This window comes from Parambassis ranga, chromosome 4 (genome assembly GCF_900634625.1).
Source record: "Parambassis ranga chromosome 4, fParRan2.1, whole genome shotgun sequence".
In the NCBI taxonomy this organism is placed as follows: domain Eukaryota; kingdom Metazoa; phylum Chordata; class Actinopteri; family Ambassidae; genus Parambassis; species Parambassis ranga.
In genome coordinates this window covers 2,119,515-2,145,779 of record NC_041025.1, presented here as the reverse complement: position 1 = coordinate 2,145,779, position 26,265 = coordinate 2,119,515, and the positions used below count along the sequence as shown (strand labels likewise).

Here is a 26,265-nt window from a genome sequence, read left to right as displayed (position 1 = left end):
TAGCAGGCTGACATTCTTCTAGAAAATCAGCTGAAATATTAAGTTGTAAAAGTCAGAAATCTCAGAACCTAAACAGAAAATGACTGTATAATGAGCATTTAAAGCAGCACAGCCCTGGTCTGTCACTGCTATGAGACCTGTAAAATGCCCCCTTAATTCAGTGTGTGGCTGTTGTGGTTGCACAGAAGGCAGGTGTCTCAGCTGGAGGAGGGCGATTCCGGCACCCTGCACCCTGTCTACCAGGATACCTGCCAGCTGTGGATCACTTTTATGGCTAAACTTGGTAAGTTTCTGCCATATATTTAAACTTATTGAACACAGACTTGACAATCACAGGTTTTCTAGTCTGTGAACTGACCTACCTGTCCCTGTCCACTTGAATCCGTGCTGCTGGTGAACAGGCTGCCCCTCCATTCAGCAGTGCGTGGCTGAAATTGCTTCGCACTTCCTGCTTCCTTCCATTTTGACAGAGATTGTCAGTTTGGTCAGTTCCCTGGCCAGCGATACCACAGTGAAAGCATTTGAAAAGAAAAGGTGAGTTGTTTTAAGCAAAATGTCATAATTTTTCAAAAGTGCTTTTTATACTGTTTATACGACTTTTATCCCACCTCTGCTGGGAATCATAGCACTGACACTGAGTGACACTGACATGCTGCAGTGATTTTTGTTTTTGTTGAGTAGTAGATTTCATGCAGCATTTTTGTATATTTGTTTAAGGATCCATGATTTGTAGGGATGTGTCAATCCTCATAACCACAGTAATGACCAGTAATGCTTTAAAGATACAATATATTATTGGTTATCTTCTAACTTCCTCTGTAGCTGCCCCTCTACTGGAGACATGTTCGCACCTTTCCCTCTCGTCCAGAGCTTCAGCCAACCTCTAGACACTACAAGGAGCTTCATTCTGATTGGCCGCAACTTCCATCAGTGGCACTGCAGCACTGAGCAAGGTAACCAGTTTGTCCTTACCTCTACATACTTGTATATTTCACTCCCTGTTGTATTCTATCCTTTTCATGCACCAAAGCGAACAAAGTAATATCCAAAATGCTGAAACTGATGCACATATGTTTTTTTCACAACCTTTCTTGGAGTGGAATTTGTGTGATGTGATTAAAACGCCTTCTCACATGACCCATGCTAGGCTATTATGAGCAGATAGCAACTTTGCTATCAATTTCTGACACTTTAAAATCTGAACACCGCACAGATACCCGTTTTGTAAGATCACCAGTGTAATTTACTTTTGTGACACCATGACAGCTAGTTAGTGTCACCTTCTCTGCGTGTCAGTATTGATTTGGGTCAGTTTTTACACTGTTTTCCACATTTTTTTATACAATATTGGCAAATGAAATTATTACTTTGCTACTCTAACGCAAAGTCTTTGTAAGTAACCATACAGGAGATAATTGAAGTTTTGACAAGGTTTTAAGGTCCTGTTTTATGGCAATATAAACTGCTGTGATGTGTTCTGCAATCTGAAAAAACATTCAAACTCATGGTTCCATGACTCTAAGTTGTCTCACGTGGCTCCTCTTTCTGTGGTGTGGCCGCCTGCAGACATTTTCTGAACTCTGATTCTGATGTATTCAAAAGTATTCTCAAATCCAAAGAAGTGTCACTGAATTAATCGCATGAGCTCTACACAGTATCTCAAAAGTTCAGTCATTATTTTTCTTATAGGACTCATTCCCAAAAAAAAAAAATTATTCTTAGCTCTTCAGACTCCACTGGTTTAATATCAGTTTAAATTTTGGAACCTCCTCAGCCAGCCGTCTAACATTGTCTATTCATAGTCTTTTATTTTGGAAAGCCTGGCACTTGATGTGATACACTTCACTGCTCCTCCAGGCAGTTTGTTCTGTGGAGACAGTTAGGTCAGAACTGTGAAGAGAAAATCAAATAAATCCCCTATGTCATAAATCATAATATTAAAATAAAGTTGTATTGGTGACAGGAAGTTATCTAAACCTCTATCTGCAGCATGCCGCTAACCTGATTTAACTCTCATGTGTAGTGTAGAAGAAAAAGTCCAAGCATGAGTGTTTTTATGTGGAAGCTTTCGACATGCTCTTTTTCTTGCTGCTGCTCTTTAATCCTGTGTTTCTCTGTCCATGTTAGCTCTAACATACATGTTATTTTGCATTAAGTGTTTGCTTACATCGATTTGTGTCGACCTGTCTTTCACTGTCCATGCCGCCTTGCTGTTTGTACCATTTTCTGTTTGCCTACAGAAGACAGTTCAGATGAGGAAAACACCCCAGTGCTAAATAGGTTCACACGTAAGTCTGCCTCTCAGCTTAACAACAACGTGATGCTGATGGGATGTTTTTGTAGAAATGAGTGTTTTTTTCCAAAATATATATTTGTTAACAAACAGAAGATTTTAAAAATTGTGTCACAAAAGAAAGATACATTTTATTTGTGATATATTTGAATCCCAGTTTGAAGATAAATCAAACTAGTACAGCTATCTGTGAGTTTAGCTCATTTAACATTTGTCCCTCAAACCATTTAAGCTTGGAGCTCAGCCAGCATGCTAAAATCTGCACAGCTAGACTGCACAAAATTAGCCCAGAAGTCATAAAGCTGCAGGAAAAATAGTGCTTCTTGCCTTTAGATTGAAAATAGCATGACGCAAACTAAAATATATAATAATTCCAACATAACATATACCATTCTGAGCAATTTGCTAACATGTGCAAAGCAGAAGTGCTCTCCTCTCTCTTGTTGATCATATTATGCACATTTTGTTTTCTCACAAAAGTTCCAGTCCAGCATTACAGTTTCTTCTGAGATGTAAAGTTTCAGCCAAACCTTGGATATCTCTCAGAGAATCCTGGGTAATTCAGTGCATTTAGCCTCCAGGCTTCATACTGAGCAGGTGCCCAGTAAGATAGAATAAAAATCAATCGCATATAAAAAGTTGAATTTGAAGTCATGCTCCAGTACTGTCTGTTGACTGTAATCTTACAGAACAGAAGAAAGAATGTCCTGACAGTAGTCAGTAGAGAGCCTTTGTTGCCTCAGCGTGCTGCCTGGCTTTGATTCAGATTGCTTTGCCGTTTCACTGAGTTTCTCTCTCTCCCTCTCTTCTGCCTAGCTCATAAGGGCTTCCAGCGCTTCGAGGCTCTGGAGAGTGATTGGGTCAGTCCTAGCCAGGCCGGGGCAGGACTGGCTCCCCGCCAGAGGTTCCTTTTCATCAGCATCCTGGACAAAAAGGTAACTTGGCATATGGAAGCCGCTGCATTGTGAATATCCCTCAGGCTGAGCAGAGAGCGAGTAAAGAAGTCAAAAAGTCCAGTTGGATTAAGCTGTGACTACATCTCTGACCGCTGAATTATGAGCTGTATTAAAAGCAGAAGTGCATTTCTCCTCACAGTTAATAGCTTCACCAAATAAATATGAACTCACTTACTTATAATTGTGTTTAAATCTAAACTGCAGAGGGAAGCAAATATGGTGGTGACACACTGGTCTGGTTACTTGCCGTGTGCCCTCTCAGTGGGAATAAGGCAATCAGAGCTCTGGGATTAAATCAAACCACCAGCCTGTTTGTTTCAGTATCACTTCCTTTATACAACATTTTACATTTAAATGTTAAAAAAGTATTAGCTGTACTGTACCTGTTCAGTCAGCATCCTGCTGCTCATAGTCTTGTGATCACCATCCATATACATCCAAAAATGTACAAAAAGTTAGATTAAACATTAGGAAGCTCAAAAGCTTCCTAATAGATAACTATTTGTCTTCAACCTTGTTTAACAGTGTTTAATCAAAATCCACACTTTTGCATAAGGTGAAAATATTATATCCATTCATACAGTGTTTTTAAGGCAATGTTAGTGTGCGAGCAAGCTAAGCTTAGCCACCTATTTGTAATGTAGCTACACTACATCTAAATGCCAATGTTTACCAATTGTAACATTAGCTTGCAAACTAAGCAATGCCAGCTAGTTAGGATTAAGATTAAGTGTTGGAGCCAGATTAATTTTGCATAGATTCAAATATGTATTGGTGTTGCTACTGATTAGAGTAGGTTAGATTAGATTTAAATTATTTTTATTCAAATTATTTTATATTATTTTTGGAATTTCATTTTATTTTGAGGCACTCTTTGAGAAGGACAACCATGGGTTGTTTTTTGTTATTAAAATTAAGAAACAAGCTGTGGCTCTCCGCAAGTGCCTTTTGCATGTGCAAGTCACAAACCTCCTCCAAACAAAGGAGCCTATAAACTGGTCGTAACAAGTAACAAAACCACAAAAAGGACTCCCAAGAAAGAAGCTGGAGGAGATTGATGCTGATATTGAGCTTCTGATTGGTACCAACATTCCAAAAGCCATGGAACCTTGGCTTGTTGTTAACAGCGACAATAATAGACCCTATGGAATCCTGTCCCTAGTAAGTTCTGTTTACAATCCTCTAGGTTTCCTCACACCATTTGTTCTCAAGTCTAAACAGATTGTGCAAGAACTTTGTAAATCCAAGTTTGGATGGGATGAACTAATCTCAGAGGAATATTCAAAGCCCTGGCAGGAATGGTTGAGAGAGCTAAATCAGCGGAGTGAATTTCACATAGAAAGATGCCTGAAACCAGAAAACTTTGATGCTTTTAGGACAACAGTGTCCTTAGTAACACATGATGTGACATTATGAATTGTATCACACTGTAAACATCGTGTCTTTAGGTGACTTTGCGCAGCTACAATTGGTCTGCTGAACTTGGGGCATCCCTAAATACCAAGCTGGTCCACCTTGTGAAGTGGCAGAACGCGAGGGCTCACGTGGTCCACTGCCTGTTTAACCAGAAGATGGGCCTCTTCCATCACTACTGCTTCTCTGATGCACCCATCCACGAAATAGACTCCAAGCAGGTAAAGACTCTAACACAGTTGCTAATGTAAGATCCAACAGCGGGGCAATGGGAAAATGTCAAAGGTTCAGTAGAACCACATGCTGCTTACTGACCTTATCATAAATCATAAAATTATATTTCAACAAATAAATGTAAAACTAAACAAAGCTGAGCCTGGGCCCACTCAGGTCTGTACTAGACAACGGGCCCTTAGCTTCAATATGATCCCCATCTCTATCAACTATAGAATGCTGCCCCAATTTGTAATGTTTCCTGCTACAAGTATGAGTGGAAAATACATGAGTATAAATGCCTTTTGTGGTGCAAATGACTGTATGTGAAACTTTACTGTGGAACACCCATAGGAGAAGGAGGGAGGGAGAGTTGAAAGATGGATGGCAGCTGGCTGGTGGCCAAAGGACCTCCACCTCCCAGATGGGGATGACATTTCTAAGAGGCTGCATGTTTAGAAAGACTGTAAATCTAAATCCTAACTAATTTGTGGCTGAAAAGCGTTACAGCAGCCTCTGTTTCAGGCGTGGTGGGTGGCTGTTAAGTAGGATGGACTGCTAGGTCAGGTGAACTCATGCCTGGCAGGGAAGTATCTGCATATACACTGTCACAGAAGGTAGCACGTGCTGGGGGCAAATCATTCCTTCTAATGTGAACATATGTTTCTGATCTTGACAACACTAAACAGTTGTCAAGATCCAAATCAAGCAGAAACAGAGCATTGTTTGCATTCATCTAAAGCAGCGTTTGTGTGTGAGTTCTTCTCTCCATAGCTTTGTGTCGGTTTCTAACAGCACTATAGGAAAATGTCTGGCTCTTAAGGTGCTACATGCTGCACCATGTTCACCGGCTAGTCTTCATTTGCTGTTTGGTGCAGGGTACATAGTGCTTACTGGGTTTATCAAAGCTTTTTTGTGGCAAACAATGATTGATGAGAGCACAGAGAGAAACCATGAAGATGAGTAAAATGAAGCAAAAAAGCTGACACTATAAGAGTATTCTTTTCAGTCAGACCAGTGTTTTTTGTGTTTTTTACTTTGACTCGACATGTTTCGACTGCTTCCTGCAGTCTTCCACAGAAGTCACATGATGTTATACAGGTTGTGGCGCCATTCTCCCACTACTCCAGGTAGTAGGGGAACAGCGCCACCTGTAGTCCGGCTTTTTCAGCGCTGTGTCCCAGGTGTGGGACAGCAGTCTGGTCTCCTCAGGACAGTGTTCCAGGTGTGGGACAGTGTGAAAGTCCCCTCGTCCCGGTTCACTGTCCCATTGGCCCGCTTCCTGATTTCGATGGCTTCCTTAATCCACCGGACTTTCACACTGTCCCACACCTGGGACACAGCGCTGAAGAAGCCGGACTACAGGTGGCGCTGTTCCCCTACTACCTGGAGTAGTGGGAGAATGGCAACCTGTATAAAATCAGCTGGCAGACACGTCACCGGTAACATCATGTGACTTCTGTGGAAGACTGCAGGAAGCAGTCGAAACATGTCGAGTCAAGGTAAAAAACACAAAAAACACTGGTCTGACTGAAAAGAATACTCTTATAGTTAAAAAGGTGAAGACCAAATGAACCTTGTCAAAATAGCTGAAAGACACTAACATGTGAAACCACAATGAGCAAGAAAGGGCTGAAATCCTAATCAAAAACCTTTCTTGCACCAATAATAACAATAAGTTATGTGTTGCACTTCACCTCTTAGTTCAGTTTTCTTCTAGCAGACCAAATTCAATGGAGAGGGATACATGGTGCGCACAGAGTTACTGTAAGTTATTAGTTATTACTGCGAATAATAATGATCCAGCTCCAGGTCTAAGCTAAGCACCTTAGTACACCGCTTGATCTATGCTCCTTCAAAGTAGGATTTGTTTGGCATACAAACTGTATGTGTGTATAACTTGTTATGTGGAGGCTACTGTTGGAACAGTTTGGGAATCATGGCACTGATCTGTGTTTCAGGTGAATATAAATGTGACCAAATCAACTGAAGTTATAATTGACATTCCATATAAATACAGGCAGAAAAGAATCCTCTTCCACATTTCCGTCACCTCCAGCTTGTTACTGCTTTATTCAGCTTTGTTTTAAGCATCTCAACAAAACTTTAGGACCTCCCTGTATAACATACGGAGCTGTGGATCAATATGTAACCGATGGTCTTTGCAGCACAAACCAAAACACGATTTCTCAGCCACGCATCTAAGCTTTTTTTTTTTATTTCTCTTGATTATTACCGCTCCGTCATCAGGATCATATCCTGGAAATACAACCCTGTCACATCAGCGGCCTTGTTTTCTAAAATGAAAGACTTAACTACTTTCATGCAATTTGGTCCTTGTCAGTTTCCATTTATCCCCCTGGATTATTTATGATGCTCCGGCATAGGGAGGTGTTAGGATAGGGATGTGTGTACTGTATACCTGTTACAGAGCACTTTGCAAAGCATTTTTAATGTCCCGTCTTGTTTACACTCCTTGCTTTATGTTCACATCATGAGTCAGCTGTCAGATCAGACTCACTGCTGCCACTGATGAGTAAAAGGTCAGGGTGCAGAACGGCACACAGCCACTGATTGATTTTGCAAGTTTTTAAAGGTTGGAGAGTGTTTGTAATATTATACAGTGTACTACAGATGGTTTGAGACCAACCACCTTCTTTCCTGTCACAGGTTAAATGGTTAAAATTAATTTTCCCCATTACAGTTAGTAAGTACAGTAGTATGACTTTAGATATTTGTATTGCATCATTGATGGTCTGTTTGCTAAGAGATAATGTGGAAAATACATCTTAATAAGATCCTAGCTTTTTTTCTCCAGGCCACACATGTCAAGTCATTCCAGCCATAATGACGTTGACAAATAGCATGCAATGCTGTTAAGGGTTAAACAACATGTCATGCATACTGTTGTTCCTGAGTGAGTGGAATAGGCTGAAGTAGGGATTTATTAGAGCTGTTTTTTTTTTTTGCATCAGAGAAAGACACCAAATGCCCTTTTAGCCTCCCCCCACCCCCACCCCTATGGCCAGTAACAAAACAAGCTCAAAGAATAGAAAGAAGCAAACTTTTTCCTTTTTTTTCCAATGGCCTTGCCCTTCATCACTGCATTACTAATGAGTGCAGACAGAAGGCAGAGTCAGAGCAGCAGAAAATTTGCCTGAACAGAGCTTCATCTGTCAAGGTCCTGATGAGAAGCAGAGGGAGCACCAGTGCACAGTTTGACCCTCCAGCCCGTGGGCATGGTACAGCCAGCTCTGCCACACTGGGGCATCTGGGCCCTGAGCTGCTCTGCTGAACTAACTCCCCCCAAAAGTTACTCTGAACTGAAATCAGGCACATCAGCGGTGCCCCGGAAAATCATGTTTCCAATAACACTACTGAATAGACTCTACAAATGATCAAAAAAGTACTGTAGTTTCACATACACGCCAAACCATTCAATCATTTTTGTTTCCATAATCTACCATGTTTTCCAGGATCCTAACCCATTCCTCAGCCCCTCCATGGAGCCTGATGCATTGCTACGCAGTGCTGTTCCTCCCTTAGTCAGTAAGGAGCAGGGCAGGTTGGGAAGCTCTGGTCGGAGTCTTGCTCCACTCCACTTCCCCTCCGAGCTCCTTCCCTTCGACGAGGCGCTGAGGGACGTCTGCACCATCCGTCCCCTTGGATCAGAGGGAGACGTGGTAGCTCGCCACGGAGGACAGCTCTTGGAGATCAAAGCTGCAGAGCGCAGAGGCTAGTCTTAAATTATTTTAGAATTTTAAACTCCACACTGGAAAAGGAAGCTAACCATGTTTTTGCTTACAGAACTGGAGAAACAGATGAAGATAGAGAACCTCTTTGTGACCTGGCAGCAGAGGTCAGCACAGTCCAACATGCCTATTTCAGTAAGTATCACAGGAATGTAGTTCAAATTGGTGACATTAAATAACACAATTTAACAACAAATTGGATCTGTCTGCTAAGTCAGAACTGAGCATTAAATTTCTGCACTGTAAAATCTCAAATATATGTAATTGGACGTGACAAAACCTGGGGGAGCAGCGCCTCGCTGCTTTATGTCTTCCAGGAGCTACAATTACACCTCGAGCCTCTGGGAAATCATTTTATACTGCCTCGTTTCAAAGTGGTTAATTAATAAGGTTTCCATCTGACACTGTGACATCTCAAGAGAGGTGACTTGGTGTCATTAAATGAATTAGATATTTCAGCAGACAGTCTCATATCATGCTAAGCAAGCACCTCAAAGTGTGCTGAGGTAACCATTAGGCTTCAGGTTTAGTGTCCACCTAATTGCATTGGTAGTTTAAAGTTGCTGGTTTTGGGTGCCAGTCCATTTGCAGTTTTATCATTTCACATTGTTCTTAACATGTCTTCTTCAATAGGGGACAGATCTGGAGATTCTGAAGCAGTCCTCAAGGCTGGTTCACTACTGTGCCACCCCTCTTCTCTTTGATCCAATCTTCCGCAAGCAGATCCAAGAGGAGCAGATTATTCAGCCTCCAGTAAAGGTGAAGTTTCTATCTAGAGTCTGCTGGCTAGTCATTGTGTTTTTAAGTAATGTTACATAAACATTTGTGCGTTCCAGAAACGACATCGCTCAAGTGACTCCACGGCATCAGGCCGGGACCGCAGCTACAGCACCGACTCAGCGGAGATGCTGCCCAGCCGTCTGAAGGAAGAGCCCTGGCTACTCGAAATTTCCAACACTTTTCTACAGCAGTATGTCCAGTACCTGCAAAGCATGGGCTTCATCCTGGTCCAGGTCCGCCCTCAGTCTCCAGCTCGCAGGTCTGTGCATGGGTGTTTTTTTTTTTTTTAAGACAGCAACACAATGTGTTTTTGTTAAAAAATTAAAGGTGTATCACTCAGTTTCTGCCGCTCTACCAGCCCCGTACTCTCATCTCCTTCTTCAGCAGTGTTTATCCATTATTCATCACATGTGCTGTGATCCTCCTCTGACCTCTGATCTCTCACCAGTTGTGACCCGTGTCTGATGTAAGCAGAGCAGATGCGGGGCAGATGCCTCTGTTGCCTGCCTGTCACTTTCTAGGCTCTGTCTGTGTGACTCACTTACTGAATTGTATCTTACAGGGTTAGTTATATGCTGCTGTTGGTCCATTGGCCATTTTTCATCTAACCACCCCTCCTCCTCCTCCTCCTCCCTCTATTTCTTACAGCATTGCCCGTGCTCGAGCTGCCATGCTGAGCTCGATGTCATCGGAAGGCAGGATGTCTTTTTCTTATGTAAAGCAGAAGAGCGAGGACAGCCCAAAGGTTACTATTCCAACGCTTTTCAAATGTCTCACTAATGCTGTGTCCAGTATTTATTCTCCTCTTCATACCTGCAAATAAAAGCATTCTCAATACATCCTTTGGAGGATAGAGTTGGTAATGGAAACTGACACTTGCTGTATTCTCTATGGTTCATATATTTCTCCCTATGTGTATATTTGTCTTATATATAAGACAACGCTAGTGAAAGAACGTGTGTAATATAATAAGACTGCAGTGCTGTGTGCTGCAGGGTGTTTCTGTCAGACGGTGGTAACCTTTTCATTGCTGCTAACATCACTGAGAGGTGGCTTGGATTAGAAGTTCTTTGCCTTCTGTGGCACAATCATAACTTCTACAACTTTCAAATATGTGTGCTCTCATATTTTGCACCATTATTTACACAAATACATCCCTTATTATTTTCATGATATTGATTCAGATACTCTCTGAAGAGATTATTATATATATGTATATGCGTGTATATAACTGAGCACTGTGAACATGAACCTTTTTTCTAAATGAATTTTGCAGAGCACTACAGCATCTGGTGCCACCGCATATCATCTTCAGAGGGCGCTGCCAGGAGGGATCGTCTTAATGGAACTGGCTTTTCAGGTGAGATGAGGATCATGATGGACACTCTAGAGATTTGTCCACATGATCTTCAGCAAACTGCAGACAGGCAGCAGTGTTCTTTCTGACTTTCTCCTTGCAGCTCTGCCATGCAGACCATGGTTGTTTCTGTGCTTCTGAGGCTGGATTCATGAACATTAGCAAATGATAATCAGCCACAGTAGTGATGTTTTAATAAATAACATACCCTTGTCTATGTGCCCTCTTCTGCTTCAAGGGATGTTACTTCTGTGTCAAGCAGTATGCACTGGAGTGTTCCCGCATTCCCATGGGTCAGACAGTCAACTCCCAGGTAAATTCCTCACAGTAATTTCTCATGCAGAGCAGAACCTGTACATATTCTACATGGCAAGTCTGAGCTTTAAAAACAAAAGAAAATGAATATAGAATACAGAATGAATCACAGTGCTGATCCACATTTAGAAGGTCTGTGTGTCTCCATGGGCTTTGGCAGAGGTTTGAGCATTGTGTTGTTGAAATGATCTTTTATGTGTTCCTGGGTATTCATGGCTGTTGGGCAAAGTTTAAATAGGAAAGAGTGAAAGGGATGCCTTTTTTGAGAAATCAGAAAAAGTCTGTTTTAAAATGTCATCATATTTTACCTGAAGACACCTTATAGACTTACATTAGTTAGAAGAGCAAGTACCTCACAGGCTGGAGTTTTAAAACTGCTGTTGCTGCTGCAGTTGGTTGTGATTGCGGTTGGATTTTTGTTGTTGTGAACATTGAGAGAGATCAGTCAGTCAATAGTGAATCAATGAGGTGTCGTTTACCCACTACAAGCTGTATTTTACTTGCAGACATACAGTTTTTCCACCGCTACTGTGATGACTCACCAGAAAGAATAAATAAAAACATAAATAAATGCTGCGATCTCAGCACATTTAACACAGATAAGTAAGGAAAGCTTCCAAAAAAGCTCAAGAGAAGGGTAGATATAGGATTACTCTCATGTGGGCCCTTTCAATATGGCCTTCAGACCAGTCTGGCCTGCAAAAGAAAGGAGACCCACCACCGACAAAATCAATAGAAGGCTGTAGAGATAGGCCGACTAACCACCATCCTCCAATCTTTCCCCCACATCAGTCGGCACCTCTCCCTGACGGCTAAGTTCACCCTTTGTCAGATTTTTTTTTGTCGGTTTACTCCTAGCTATCAAATGTAGAATTATAATACCAGGAAATATGATAATGCAGCATTGAACTGCCATGTGTTTTTGGACTTTACCTCAGTATTCCAGGTATAGTCTTGTCTTCAATTCAGACCCTTTCATGTAACTGCCTGTAAAGATGAAATCCTGATGCTGTCCAACAGTGATAGTTCATCTGGAAAGAAAATAACTTTGCTTGAGTACTTTCACTATCCACGGTGTTAGTCACACTGTGTTGCTTTTCAGACTTCATTGGGTTTTCAACTCGGTGCTGTTTCATGCTGTGCATTCCAAGAGATGTGTCGTACAACTTCTCTTTTAGAGAAGATGAAATGAAGAAGTGCTCGACAGCTTTTAGTTTGCCCCCATGTTGTTTACTAGCTCAATTATATCACATTAACCTCCTGCCTCACACTTGGGAGTATTTAGTCATGAGTTAAAAAAAAAAAAAAGGACTGCACCACTGGATATTTATGTGTTTTATGTTGTTATAGATGTCTCACAGGACAACGTTCACTTTGTCCTAATGTTTACTTCTGTGTGGTCCCTACATAATTAGAGGTGCATAGTTTCCCAGTTGTGACTGATCCATTTTCAGACCAGTTAACTTTGATGTGACGAAGAAAGATGTTTTGAAGGATGTCAGAGATGTAATGGAGTCTGTTGCCCTCCTGGTGTTGTTGTCAGAATGTCTACCAAGTGATGCAAGAGGCTGACTGTCATAAAAGAGAAGGCACAGCAGGGCGCCAGAAGAGTTTAAGTGGCGAGAATAGAAGAAGGGGTGCATTTGATAAAGTTATTGAGGGCAAAAGATGTCCATAAAATTACCACATTTGGCTTAAACTAACACTGTATAAATTGGGTTTGTTACTATTTGTTACTATTCCAAAATAAAAGCATATTGTATGAGTTTTTGAATGGTTGCGTTGTCTTCATGAGGCACATTTTGAAGCAGTATTGACAAGTTAATTAAAAGATGGCACCGTATTTCATTAATATAAAAATAGGCAACTGCAGTTCATGCTCTGTGCATGAATAAGCAGAAGACATGTGACAGGAGGAAAAGCACAGACAGTAACAGAGTGAATGATGGCTGCTTGTTCACGCTGGCTCACTGCCACGACTTACTGGCACAGAACAGAACATATTACACCATTATGTCACCATCGCCCTTCCATGTGACCAACATTACAGGCTTTCTTCTTGCTCACAAGCATTTGACCATAAACTTCAGTAGGATTAGTGAGGCATTTATTTGCTAACCGTGCTAGTTCAGCCTGTGTGAATGTATTTATATTAAAACAAAAGAAAGTGCTGCATTAGTGTGAGCAGTAGTTGTATGAATAATAGCTCTAAAGATGCCTAATGGGCTATGTGCTGTGACAGTGCACTGCAATTTAGGCAATGTTAAACCATGGGGTGTGCCCTCAATTAGGAAGCAGTGAGCCCTTATGCTATTTACATCATTCCCCATTCCCAGCCATGGTGGTGTCGCATTTCTGAACGTTAGATTGGCTGCTCCTTATTGACATAAATGTAAGATCTCTGCTACTGTCTGCTTCTAGAGTATGTGACCACTAACATTCACATATGTGCCGGTTACCCCATAGCTGTTACCTACACAAATCTCATTTTAGCAGTAAAAAAGTCACTTAGATGCATATAAATTCATTAATTCAGACTCACATTACCATGGCGACTGCTCTATACCAACCTGCACACTGATGCTCACAAACTATCAACAGGAAAGAAGATACTGACTTTATCTTCCTTGTTAGCTTACCTCCAATTCCTCTTCATAGTATGAAAAAGATCTGCTGAAACCATGAAGTATATCTTCCTTTCCATCCGTCTGTGTGTGTGTCTGCCTGGTCCCATCTCATGTCATCTCTCCATCAGGGCAGCCTCCTCACCAAACCTCGTTGCAAGCCGTTTCCTGATGCCACCCCAGTATCTGACTGCGCGGTATGTCCCAGCCATTCTCAGAGGAGGGGTGTTTCACTTACAATCAGGCTTCACCCCCTCCTCCCCACTCTGCTTGCTGCCATCAGTCCTGGTCATTTCCTTTCTAAATCTACCTGTCTGGCTTGTTTTGTTTTTTTTTGTCTCTTTGAGAATGAATGGGATTCAATTTTCAGTGAAGCTTTCGTACCTGTGGGGCGCTACAATTTGCTGCAACTTTTATCTTGGCTGTAAGAAGTCCAGCTGGATGTAGGGTCTGAACTACTGGCTATTATGATATGTCTGGTTTTAATATACTGTTCTTTGATGATCAGGTCTGAGTCCAGTTCTTCTGTGATTTTGTTTTCCTTCTTGACTTGACTGTGTCTGTGCTTGTTGGTCTGGGTGCTCTGGGAGTCTCTGCTAAGTGTCCGTGCAACCACTGTTGTTCCTCTGCCCTTTCTCTGATAATCTTACTGTAATATTCTCTTGCATCTGTGGTGGAACTACTACTTGAAATAAATCTTTGAAATAACAAGGGGCTGAAAACTGCTGCTGCTGCTCTGCCTGCTACAGATGATCAGTTGAACAGACTGGATGATAGGTAGCTCTCCTGGCACTCAAATGATTCATTCAGCATTGTAAGTTCTAGGTTCAGTCATAGAGGTTCAGTTCTAGGTAAAGTAAACTGCAATTAACATCATGCTGTACTCTTTATGTTTTGTATGTCACAGTAGTTAAACAATACTGGGCTTAGATTGCCATTGTCATTTGGCAATTATCAGCTGACAGCATGAGGTTTCACCTAGCAGGCTAACCTGTTCTGTCTGAAATCATTAGCTTTGCACCATTACATTATTTAACGTTAGGTAAATTCTACACCAGGGGACAAAATATATAGATTTGTCCAATGGATGGTCAATAGTATAAAATCAGATAATATGTTATCACATATGTGAGCAAGCAAACTAACCTCATCTGTCTTTGCTGCAACATAGCTACACTACTTTGGTCTAGCATTATTCACCTCACAACACTAGCAAATAAAGTAATTTGCAAACAAAAAGCTAACCCAAAGAACAGTCAACAAGCTAAGACCACTAAATAGACCTAATGTGTTACATAAGCTCTCCATGGTCAATGGAGAAAGCCAAATTATTTTTGTCTGGTGTAAAAAAAAAAGCCAGAGTAGATTACTGAGTTACATCTTAAGCTATTTATTTTATTATTTTATGTATTACATAGGTACGTGATGACTTATATTTTTACTGAATTAAAACAAGCTGTGATAGGCAAATAATAAAGGCAGGAAATATCTCATTTATATAGGTAATAGGTATGTTGGCTATAAAAATGTATTTATTTGTTCAAATTTTAATTTACAGAACTTTAAATGGGCAAATGCTGAATAATTGACAGCAATGTGCATGTGCAATTGTGTAATTACATGTAATTTAAAAATATTCCACATGTCAAATTTGACCTGTGTCTAGGTCGGGCAGTTTATGCTGATTGAACATCTTTTCAGATCACTTTACTCTGTATAGCAAAAGACTGCCACTCCCACCAGTGCTGTTAAATGACATAGGGAAATGTCATGGATGGCACTATTTTGAAGCTTTCCTATAATGATTCCTCTTCCTTTTTTTTCCAGTGAACTTGCTTTGGGTGTTCCTTTCTTTCTTTTATGACCTCAGTGATTACAGCTTCCCCCTTCATTGTCATTAATTTTACCTCCACTGAGTGCGGCTGACAGGAGACAAGCTGCAGCCCCACGACTCAAACTAGCAATTTATTCCTGTCAAAGTTACACTGGGTGTTTAATTAGTTAGAACATGTGGGATTATATGTTGGAAAATAATAAATGTTAGCTTTATAGTTGAGAGGACACACACAGAAAAAAATCCTCTGTGTTAAGTAGATCCGTGTAGCTAAAGAGTCACACTCAATTTGTCTGCTAGATTGCAATAAGACCATCTGGGAGATGAAAGTTCTTCTTTTCATTCCTCTGTGAAAGAATATTCTTCCTCGCTCTCACCTCTAATGAACCTCTTTTGCACTTTTAGTCTCTGGACAGGTGTTGAGGCAGGAAGAGGTGAGGAATCATTCCACACACAAAGGTGAAAGTTTTAGAGGGAGCTGTGCAGCTTTTTTATGCCTCACAGATGTGATGAAGCACGTCCGTTTAAGTTCCAGGCAAATGGTCCAGATAAAAGTAAATACATGAGTAGCAGTTAGCTCTCCCTGCAAACTGTTAATTGTGCTGTAATTAACTGCACAACACGTTTTCTCCCTGCAGCCGTTTGAATTAGCAGTTATTACTTCCGTCGGCTTACTTTTGATGTTGGATTTAATTAAATATGATACTATTATAAATCTGATTCATATCAAAGTTGCTGCAAAAGGCTTTCACGGTGGAGCAAGGGAAGTCACAGAGCAGCAGGGCCTTAAGGTGGACTGAATGAAACAGACTATTCTGGGAGCAAGGCTTCAAATCAAAGCAGGTTCACCAATGGATGATCACACAGTACAGATGAGTCTGCCTATGCTACCGTCTTGGCCATAGTAATGACTGCCTCCACTCCTCTGTTGTAGCTCTCCATGCTCTTCACCGAAGAGTGCGATAAGGTGCGGGACCTGATGCACGTCCACTCCTTTAGCTATGACTTCCATCTGCGAGTGGTTCACCAGTATCTGGTCGGCTGCCACATGACTCTTCGCCAAGGGTACCAGCTCACGGACTTCCTGGATGATTTCATCTCCCATCACCCTGACATCCCCAAGTTTGGACGCAACCATGTATTTCAAGGTGACTGATTAAAATGTAACTGCAGTTATTACCAGCAGGGGGCAGATGTAAAAGTCTGGTGATATCGGCCGAACACATATAGCAGTTCTATTGGCACATTGGTCATATATGTTGACATATTAGTATTTTTTGATTGTGAATACCAGCATTTGTTGTTAGGGAGACATGATATGTAATAACACCTTTCCAATCACTGAACAGAAAATTGACATTATGTTTGTGGATAATCTGGCCTAAATGGAGCATATAAATTAAAAACAATAACAGACCAAAACTGGATCCCTGGGGAACCTCACCTGAGAGGCAGACCACAACAGATTTACATTAGTGTTTCCGGTGTAAATGTCTTCAGCAGAGGTCCTACTGATGCATTTTTAAATGCACTTGGAACATAGCCAGCAGTGGATTTATTTCAATAATTCAATAACAGAATTATTTCAATTTTTTTCTGATTAAATATGCATTGTTGTATTGTATCTTTGTCAGTGGAAGATGTTCAAAATGTAATATTTTTAGTACAAAAACCATGGTAATTACTCTCCATCATACAACAAGTTAGCATGCTACATAGATTGTCCATTCTGTATCACCTCAGCAGTCGTTTTTAATTGACCAAGACAGCATCCGAATTGTTGGTTTGGTTTTGTTTTGTTTTTTTGTGGCTTTTTTTTTGTTGGTTTAATAGACCTGGACCTGTTTCGTTAGGGGGTGTCCTTGTCTATTTCAGCAAGACAAATTGCATTGAGACTGTCATACCTTCAAGCTACTAGCCACAGCATCGCTACCATCATGCAGAACAATAGCAGCAAGGACACAGATGATAATAACCACCACCACTATACAGAATGGATATCCTCATGCCTCAGGAGGCACAGGACTTAAAAACAAGTTTCCCATTCACTCAGTAGGAGGTGGATGACTCGGAAGCAAACTATAGTAAAATCTCCACCGAGTGCAACAACATGCAACACATGCACGTTTAGAAAAGCCAGTGCAGGTACGACAACATAGTGCTAGATGGTATCCCTGAGTCTCCACATTTGAAATGGAATGACTCTGAGGAGAAAGTGAAACAGCTGATTCAAGAAGTTTCCGCCGCGCTGACTTTTCCCATTCACACTGTGGTCAATTTGGAACCATTACTGCTTCTGCTGCAGGCTCAGAAACACGACGGAGTGCTCCGCCGTTCCACTTCTGCACCTTTGACACTGAACAACAAAGGGTATTAAAGTTGTCAATCTGAGCCGAGTCTATGAATATCTAATACTTAAATGTTCTACAGCAGCAATTTTATCCTGTTGATGTTTTAAATCAAATTTGGTTTGTTAATTCAGACACTGTTTCTAATAGTGTGTCTTCAAACTAGTTTCTTCACCACAGAAGAAGAATCCTTTGTGCATTAGCTCTATTGTGTGTGTGTACCACTGTTTGAGCCTTACCAGGAGGGCGCTCAGTAATTGAAAAGATAACAGACGGATATTTGCATTATGTTTTTAAGACTGTGGGTAGAGAGGAGGGAGGATCTCTGTGATTATCTCTCTGACGGTGTCTGATCCTTGTGTAAATCAGGGGTCTTCTCCATCTCCACGGGGATGATAACAGCTCACCAGCTCTATAACTACATCACCGACCACGCCAGCACTTACGGCATGAAGCCGCTGCGCATGTCCAAAGCTGCTCTCACCACCGACAACAAGAAAGGGATGCCCGACCTGCATGAGTATGCTCTGGTGGCTCTGTGGAACAGGTGAAAATACATCCTAATCCTAGAATAAATATAAACTTTTAACATAAATTGTCTCACTAAAAACTCACTCTTTTCCCCTTAAGCTCGGGCTCCTACAAGGATCTGGAAGGCCTGCACCACCATGATGACTTTGACGTGTCCCTGGTGGTGTGCCATAACGCTGCTCCATTTGAAGAGCAGTCGGACGGAGAGCGGCATTTGCTGAGGTAAGACATGAGCAGTGTTACTGTGATGCTGTGGCTCTAATGACAAATATTTTAGTTTCATATGTTGATTAGTTCAATGTGAAGGCGACTTTGTGTGTGTTTTTTACCGATTTAAAACCAATGAAACAACAGGTAAAAGCTGGACTTTTAGATATAGACTAGGTATAGTGGTCGCTCAGATTATGTATTAATCCACTACCCAGCAAAAATGACATATCCATATCAGTGTTCAAAACATATATTCCTCACATTAGCTTCCAAACGGCTTCACAAAGTTATTAAGTACACGGTCAAAAACGTATAACGTCCCACACTACGCTTTCTGTTACGCCATCAAGAGCATCACACTGCTCTCTATTATATTATATTATTATGAGAATGGAGACCACCTGTGGTAAATTCAGATGATTGGACAAGACCTGTCTACATCTGATGAGGCATATCACACAAACAAGGCTACAATAAACACTCCAATATAAACTCCATGATAGGATTGGCCTCCCTAGGTATTGGATTAATATGAATCCTTAGTGTATTCAAATACAATGTAATTTTGACTATGACTAATGACTTTTAATATTACAGTTATGTTTAGGTACACTTGCAAAAACATCTGGATAATGAGTCATCCATATCACATAAGTATTGTTTTGAAATAATAATTTTCCTAGCACTTATGGATGCCATCTTGATTATTGGCCACTATTTAACATTAATGAAACAGTGGAGCTTTTGATATAACCAACACTTTTGTCATATTTTATGACAAAAAAAAGATCAGGCCAAAAAAATGCAGTATAGGCTTCAAATATATATCACAAAGGTTGTGATCATTTGGTCTATTTGCAAAAGTCTCCTACATCTGAGATGGATATACACTAAAATGATCTGACCCTGCTAGTAAAATGAGGGCCCTATTAACACATAATACGTTTTTATGCATAGGTTGAGATTCTATGTGATCATGACCAGTCAGAGAGAGCTGTTCCCCCGCCTCACTGCCGACATGCGTCGCTTCAAGAAGCTCCCTCAGATCCACCGTGAACCCGGAGAGACTGGCGCCCGCCCACCTCAAGATCGCTCTGAGGCCTCCGGGTCTCGCGGAGCTGAGCAGGATCTCTGGGAGGAAACGTCATCGGAAGCCGCAACCGCCTCCACCCCTACTGACGGCAACGAATTCTACCCTCTGACTGGGGACGGACCCGAGGCCCAGGGGCTGCTCTACGCCTCCCCTCTGTTCCCTCTGCTCAACAACGAGGTGGCATCAGCACGCAGACAGATCCAGGCCAGCGTGGAGCAGGCCATGGGTCACTGCCGCAGGGATAACTTGTGGAGGAGGCTGTTCCACGGGGAGCACGTGGCACTGGACAAACTGAAGCTGCCCAAGCTGTCATTCAGTGAGCTGGAGGAGCTGCTAGAAGCTGTGCAGAGCCGCTCAGTGGGGGAGATTGACCCACAGCTGGTAAAAGCCCCAAATGAGACCTATGTAGTACTATTTGTATGATGGATTGATGGATGTACTTGTTGTTCATATAGCTTTAAAGAAGGTTGTAACAGTGGTGTGTGTTGTTGCAGGATTGTTTCTTGACTATGAGTCCAGCCTGGTACCAGAGTTTGATCAAAGTCCTGCTGAACCGCTTCCCACAGAGCTGCAGGCACTTCGACGACAATGGCATCCAGTATCTGGTGAGGGGGGGGCCTACTTTTAATAGTCATTCCACCAGCTTTGGAACTATCAGACTGACCTTCGTCTGCCATCTTGTTTCAGGCCGTTCTAAACCAAAAGTTTACAGACTGCTTTGTTTTGGTCTTTCTGGACACCCCAGCAGGAAAAACAGTGAGTGGTTCAACTGATTTCGAGTTTCATTGTGAAACTGCAAAATACTCATCAACTGTTCTCTCCCACAGAGTTTGAAGGTCGTGTTTCGGGAGCCGCTGCCATCACAGCCACAGGCCAGCAGCAGCCCACCTCCTCAGCTGGTGTCCATGTATCATCACCTGGAGTCTGTCATCAACACGGCCTGCTACAACCTCTGGACGGGACTGTTGTAGAGCTGGATGTGCAGAGTTCACAGGTGACAGAGCAGCATACCCTGACCTTAGTTAACCAGGCCCAAACATTTAAGAAGATGTAAGCAGATGCAGTAAACTGAGCCTCCTTCAAAAGGAGAGACAAAAAACAAGAGACAACCGCAGAGTGGAGCTGTGTTTTATGTCCCTGTCAATCAGAACATGCAAAGTAACATTCAAACAAGCTTATTACAATTTACAGGAGTTCTTCTGGTAAGGGGAAATCCAACAACCACAAAACAGATTTGTTCTGATTCTAAAATACGTGGATCAGTCGAGGTTAACTCCGGGCCAAATCCACCTGGCTTTTAATCAAACAGCTATTGCTTTAAATAACATCATACAGCAAGAGATCATATCACAGTCACTTCAGAGATGTGTCGCTGCTCTGAGAAATCCATTCATCTAAACCATTAGAAAACTAAAGCAGACACATTATGCCAAGCTGACTAAATACCACTTGTGTCATCAGACTCAGCAAGGTCTCTCAATTCAGAGACTCCTGGCAGTTCGATGGACCTGCATCTACGACGACCAACAACGTCTGATGAGGACATCCTCAAGGTTTTCAGGGATCGGGTCTCTCACAGGACCTCTAGCACTGACTGACAGACATTCTGAACCGCTGTCCATCCGTCTTGTTGTGAGCCACAAATGCCTCCAGGTGTGTGTGTGTGTGTGTGTGTGTGTGTGTGTTTGTTTGTGTCAGTGTGGGGTGGAGACCTGGGAGGAGCTCAGGCACATTCTGACCTGATGGAAGGTGAAGAAGACATTTGACTGAGTTTTTCATGCTGGTTTTATATTTGCACAAGCTTTAAACTCCACGGCTTTGCTAACAGGTCAGTTGTCTTGATCTTGTGCCTTCTGATTGCTTCACGCCACATCAGTGTTATTAGAGACTGAGATACATTGTGAAGGGATTTATGTTGAAATTTCAAACATGTCAAACCTCTTATCCACCTGAGTCCCACTGCCATATCCCTGCCCTGAAGTGCCTTCTTCAGTTTACCCCCCTCCTTTTTTGTTTTTTGTTAAATTTTTATTTTTATTTCCAAAGCAATGAAGTGACAGTATTGTGGTTCCACGCAGCTGTTGTTGTGCAGTGAAAGTGCCTGGGTCAGTTTGGGGAAATGTGACAAAAATTACCTTTCATAAGCAAGAAAATAGCTCATATTAACTTTTTTAATTTGCATAATAGCATGCCACATGTCATCAGCGCCGAGTGTTTCCAAAGCATATTCAGGGTGATGAGTCTTGTGTTGTCTGAAACGGCACACCTCAGTTTAGAAGGGGGCACGAACCAACTCGACGTGGAGCGGTTGTTATATTAGAGCAGACAGGAATCCACTGCGATTCTTTCATTTAATGACATCCTGCAGCCTTAAACACTTTTCAACAGGAGGATCTTTGTAAGGAGCAAGAGCTGAATGTTAAAACACTGGATATCCATCATGCAAAATGTGAAATGTAACATGTCACTGTATTACAAACACTGCACTAACTGTATAATGTATATGTGTATATACAGAACAATTTATACAGTCTGTAAAATGTTAAATAAACCAATAGGATGGATGAGAATGTGTTGAACTGTCCTCACAAGTTTTTTAATCGATTATTTCCACAACAGAAAGATAAAACAAACTGCAGCATTGGGTTTAGATAATCCCCTGGGTGCCCCCCCTTCCGTAAGAGTTCCTGACATGTCTCTCTAGGAGGAGGACCCAGGGCGGACCCAGGACACGGTGGCTGAATTGAATCTCTCGGCTTCCCCTGGAACACCTTAGTATCCCATTGGATGAGCTTGTGGAGGTGGTCTGGGTTTTTCTGCTTATGCTGCTGCCCCTGTGACCCCACCAAGGTCAGCAGAAGAAACCGGATGAATAGATACGTCTATATGTCTAGATAGCCTTCCTTGACCTCATGACCTAATTTTCTATTGAGGTCAAGGACTAGTGGATAGGAAATGAATTACAATTAGCCTCATGTCAGAGCCAGGCTACTTTGGTACCGAACTGAAAGCACTTTTTATGAAGAAACAGCCATTAGAGCAGGTTGCAGGCTTGGTGAGAGGGGTTAGAAATGTGGAATGCCCTTTATACTACAAAATATAAGGCAACAGGAATCTGTACAAGGTCCAAGGACAAGTATTGTTACTACATGCTGGCAGCCCCATGCTCATCATTTTCTCCAGTACTCTTTGACCCAGCCCAGACCCTCTTCTGTGGAGCCTGCAGTGGACAGAGAGAGGGTTTAACTTGTGTTTTTGAGTTGTATTGAAAAAAAATAAATCAATAAATCAACACTGCATCCACCTAGTGGCTTGTATTCACAGCCAATGTAGCCCTGGTAGCCATGTTTTTCCAGGGTGTCGAATAAGTAGCTGTAATTCAGCTCTCCGGCGCTGTCGGGTTCATTCCTACCCGGAACCTGAGCGATCTGAACGTGACCTCAAGAAAGAGGACAGAAGCACTCTGATGAAGCAACTAACTTTTGGAGAAATTCCAATCTACACAATGATTTGGTAAAAATTAGATTAGTAAGCAAGCAGTCAGAAAAGCTAAAGATTTTCCAGCCTTACTCACCAATTATGGGGAAATACTTGTGTATGTTTTGAGTCAGATTTCCATCCATTATTTGCCAGTGAAAGACATCCTGCAACAGTTCAGAGGTATGTTCAATTGAGAGATTCCTCGTGCTTTGTTTTGGAAGTCAGATTTCCAAAGCACCCACCATTTGCAGCTTGATATTTGGCTTTCCAACCTTCTCCAGTATTGCAGCCGCTGCAGAGAGGAAAACAAATAAAGCTGACGCATAACGTGCAAAGGCTGCTGAGTGACGGTTCTGTCTCAGTCTTACCCTGGTGAGGAGAATCCAAAAAGTACCTTGGATCTGTAATCCTGGTGTTGATTGGCTCAATCAATCCAGTGATCCCTTCCTGAAGTACACACAGTACTGATTAACACCATAGTTTCACTAGGAACCACTTATTCGGGAGGCTGGATACAGTCATGTAACAATAGTAAAATGGGAACTGATGGCTAAAGGCTAGGCTTACAAGCAGCGCTGTGATCCTATATGGGAAGCTATATGCAGTACAGCCAGACTCTGCACTCAAGTACTTCAAACACTTTGATGCTTTATAATTGGATGCTTTTCAGAGCGAGGACAATGTGTCAAAGGCAGACTTGCCACTCAATGAACGCACATGCAGTCTCCTGTGGAAAGTGGTTCTGGGGAGACGACAGAAAGGTGACAGGCACTACAATGGATTGAGGAGCCTCCCACACACATTCAAAACCAGATTGTAGGTGAAGTTGTTGCCATAATTAGCAAATAACTTATAAATAAGCTACATGGGCACAATAGTACTTGCTGGTAAATGTAACGGTAGATGTCATATTTAAAAAAAAAAAAACAATCTGAGCACCGCTACAGGATAAAAAAAAAAAAACAGAACAATTACTGCTGCTTGCTTATGGCAATGAATGTGCTAGGATGCACCCTGGAGAGGGATCCCTCAATGTGTTTCAGTTCCCGAGGCTTTCACAGTACAATGCAATATATAAATAACTTTATTAGTCCCCCTAAGACACAATAACACTCAAACAAATAAATGGTACAGGGGAGCTAAATGTGGAACAGAATCCATAAAAGATAAATAACCACAATAAACAGTGAGTGTCCGAAGGAAGATATGGATGGTGATGAACACACAGCACCGTTTTAAAGTCAGCACCCAAAGATGAGTTCACAATGTATGGATCTGTTCCTGAGTTATGATGTCACACTGTTTTTGTTCTGGACAGAAAAGGCCATAATGTAGAACTTTTATCACTATAAACACATAAAAACTGACCCTGACCTTTGACCTTTAAATCCTACACAGAGGTCCTTTAAATACTACACTGGCAATAACTGATTGAAAGCTATTTACACTTAGCCCTGCACTCATACTGCAGTGTTGTCTCGGTGTGTTGGACAGGGACTGTCACCCACCTTTGACAGGACATCAGCAGCGTAGCTTAGGTTCTGCACAAACACTGCCTCCATTTCCTTAACTGGTCTCTGGGAGTCCACAGGAACCCTCCCTGCCATCAGGTGAATCCTGAGGACAGAATGACACACACATACTATATATTGTTGTACGGTTGATTCATTTTTTTTGGAGTAACAAAGTTGGGCACTCACCTTTTGCACTTCAAAGCTCTTGCATACTTTAAAGTCAGATCCAGACCTTGTCTGAACTCTGGCTCTCTTCCAGGAACAGCTCCAAGGCCGAGTTCACCAGCCTTTACATCCCCTGCAAAACACACACACACACCACATCCGGTTGTTAACATCGCCATTCTCTACCTATTCAATTTGTTGTATGTTTACAAAGACGCCTTTGTGTACCTGGAGGGGTGTTGATGAGGACCAGTTCCACCCCCGTAGCCTCTCTGGCTCTCTGTAGCTCCTGCAGGTCAGAGTCGTAGAGCCAGGCTGCCTCCACAGCCTGAAACCCAGCCGAAGCAGCCGCGTATATCCGCTGGCTAAAGTCAGGAACCTCCGTGAAAAGCCAGGAAATATTCGCACAGAACTTCAGCGGAGCCATGCTGCTTTAAGTTCAGAAGCCAACGACCCAGAGTTTGGTCTGTATGCTGGACTTTCACCATGCTAACAGCCGGTGGTAGTCCGCGTTAAGCTAGCTACAGTTAGCCCGTGGTGAAGCGGAAATACACACAACCTTCCAAAACAAAAGTCTAATAAATTTCGGCCTTAATAAAATAAGCTATTTAACTACGTTAAAACGGTACAGTAAGGAGGTGGTAATAAAAACGACACAGTGGTTTGTTTTCATATTCCGTGGATGCTTTTTCTAACAAGGCCAATTTCCCTATTTGGCATTTTATTTTGAAATATTGAAGCAGAAGTAGCTCTGTTTATCTTCACTGTTGTCATGTGACTGGTGAAAGAAGGAAACTTCCAACTTAATAGAATAACATTAATAAATTAAAGCTGCAAGCAGCGATGACGGGCCCTCGCAGCCCTTGCGGTCCGCGGGACCAGCAGCCGCCGCCTCTCCTATCGGCCCACGACCTCTCTCCCAGCTGTACCGGCACGAGCTGTGGTCTGCAGGGCAGAAGAGAACAGCAAAACACACATGTAGAAAAGACAGGTCCTCCGGCCAGTGGGTGGCGCAGTGACTGTAGCATATCAGCATGTCAATCTGTGCAGAGTAAGGTTTTCAGCAGGACTGTAAAGTTTCATCCACATAGGATGAAGTATGAGGGAGATAGAACCAAAAATACATGTATTTCCTGTGCGTTGGCGAAGGTTCAACTTTGTGGCGGCGCCACGGCCAGACCGTGTGACAAAGTGCTGCGTTTTCGATAACTTGTGGTCCCTAATGCCTTAAGAGTAAGCAGACCAAGTTTCAGGTGGATCCTCTAGGAGGAGTTCGTAAAAGTGCGGGGAGTGAAAACTGCAAAATGGCGCAGGTTGTCAAAATGGCGGACTTCCTGTGTGTTTTAGAGTATACCTCCAAGAGACTTTTTTTCTTGTCTAGAGGTGA

At 42.1% G+C, this 26,265-nt stretch overlaps 2 protein-coding genes across 11 annotated transcripts in view; one reads left to right on the top strand and one right to left on the bottom strand.

The window, feature by feature from the left end:
* Positions 1–22,289, top strand: part of szt2 (SZT2 subunit of KICSTOR complex) — a 64,205-nt gene extending 41,916 nt beyond the window's left edge. For 6 of the 10 annotated variants that reach the window (XM_028404597.1, XM_028404604.1, XM_028404601.1 and 3 more), the window contains 22 exons: positions 186–283; positions 402–534; positions 823–953; positions 2,241–2,288; positions 3,110–3,228; positions 4,698–4,883; positions 8,352–8,610; positions 8,683–8,762; positions 9,261–9,386; positions 9,464–9,666; positions 10,056–10,152; positions 10,684–10,767; positions 11,003–11,077; positions 13,835–13,900; positions 16,472–16,685; positions 18,255–18,432; positions 18,516–18,638; positions 19,584–20,100; positions 20,214–20,324; positions 20,407–20,475; positions 20,547–20,713; positions 21,181–22,289. In XM_028404597.1, coding sequence (XP_028260398.1) covers positions 186–283; positions 402–534; positions 823–953; positions 2,241–2,288; positions 3,110–3,228; positions 4,698–4,883; positions 8,352–8,610; positions 8,683–8,762; positions 9,261–9,386; positions 9,464–9,666; positions 10,056–10,152; positions 10,684–10,767; positions 11,003–11,077; positions 13,835–13,900; positions 16,472–16,685; positions 18,255–18,432; positions 18,516–18,638; positions 19,584–20,100; positions 20,214–20,324; positions 20,407–20,475; positions 20,547–20,690 — 3,061 coding nt within the window. In that variant the 3' untranslated portion in view covers positions 20,691–20,713; positions 21,181–22,289. The remainder of the gene's footprint in view (positions 1–185; positions 284–401; positions 535–822; positions 954–2,240; positions 2,289–3,109; positions 3,229–4,697; positions 4,884–8,351; positions 8,611–8,682; positions 8,763–9,260; positions 9,387–9,463; positions 9,667–10,055; positions 10,153–10,683; positions 10,768–11,002; positions 11,078–13,834; positions 13,901–16,471; positions 16,686–18,254; positions 18,433–18,515; positions 18,639–19,583; positions 20,101–20,213; positions 20,325–20,406; positions 20,476–20,546; positions 20,714–21,180) is intronic. The other 4 variants (XM_028404606.1, XM_028404603.1, XM_028404598.1 and 1 more) reach the window with 3 other exon arrangements.
* Positions 22,290–22,293: 4 nt separating this feature from the next.
* On the bottom strand, positions 22,294–25,400 carry hyi (hydroxypyruvate isomerase). The gene is made up of 8 exons (XM_028404607.1): positions 25,107–25,400; positions 24,900–25,011; positions 24,708–24,816; positions 23,568–23,646; positions 23,442–23,491; positions 23,294–23,363; positions 23,024–23,158; positions 22,294–22,939 (listed from the first exon to the last, which is right to left on the bottom strand). Exons 1-8 carry the CDS (start codon positions 25,303–25,305, stop codon positions 22,890–22,892), a joined length of 804 nt encoding a protein of 267 aa, XP_028260408.1. The 5' UTR covers positions 25,306–25,400; the 3' UTR covers positions 22,294–22,889.
* Positions 25,401–26,265: the final 865 nt, after the last annotated feature.

Bases quoted from the DNA above. Each gene is read 5' to 3' on its own strand.
- hyi (XM_028404607.1), bottom strand. From the start codon at position 25,305: ATGGCTCCGCTGAAGTTCTGTGCGAATATTTCCTGGCTTTTCACGGAG. The intron at 23,492-23,567 runs GTAAGACTGAGA...TCCTCTCTGCAG, and splicing joins TTTGGATTCTCCTCACCAGG to CGGCTGCAATACTGGAGAAG. The intron at 22,940-23,023 runs GTGGATGCAGTG...TGTCCACTGCAG, and splicing joins CTGTGAATACAAGCCACTAG to GCTCCACAGAAGAGGGTCTG.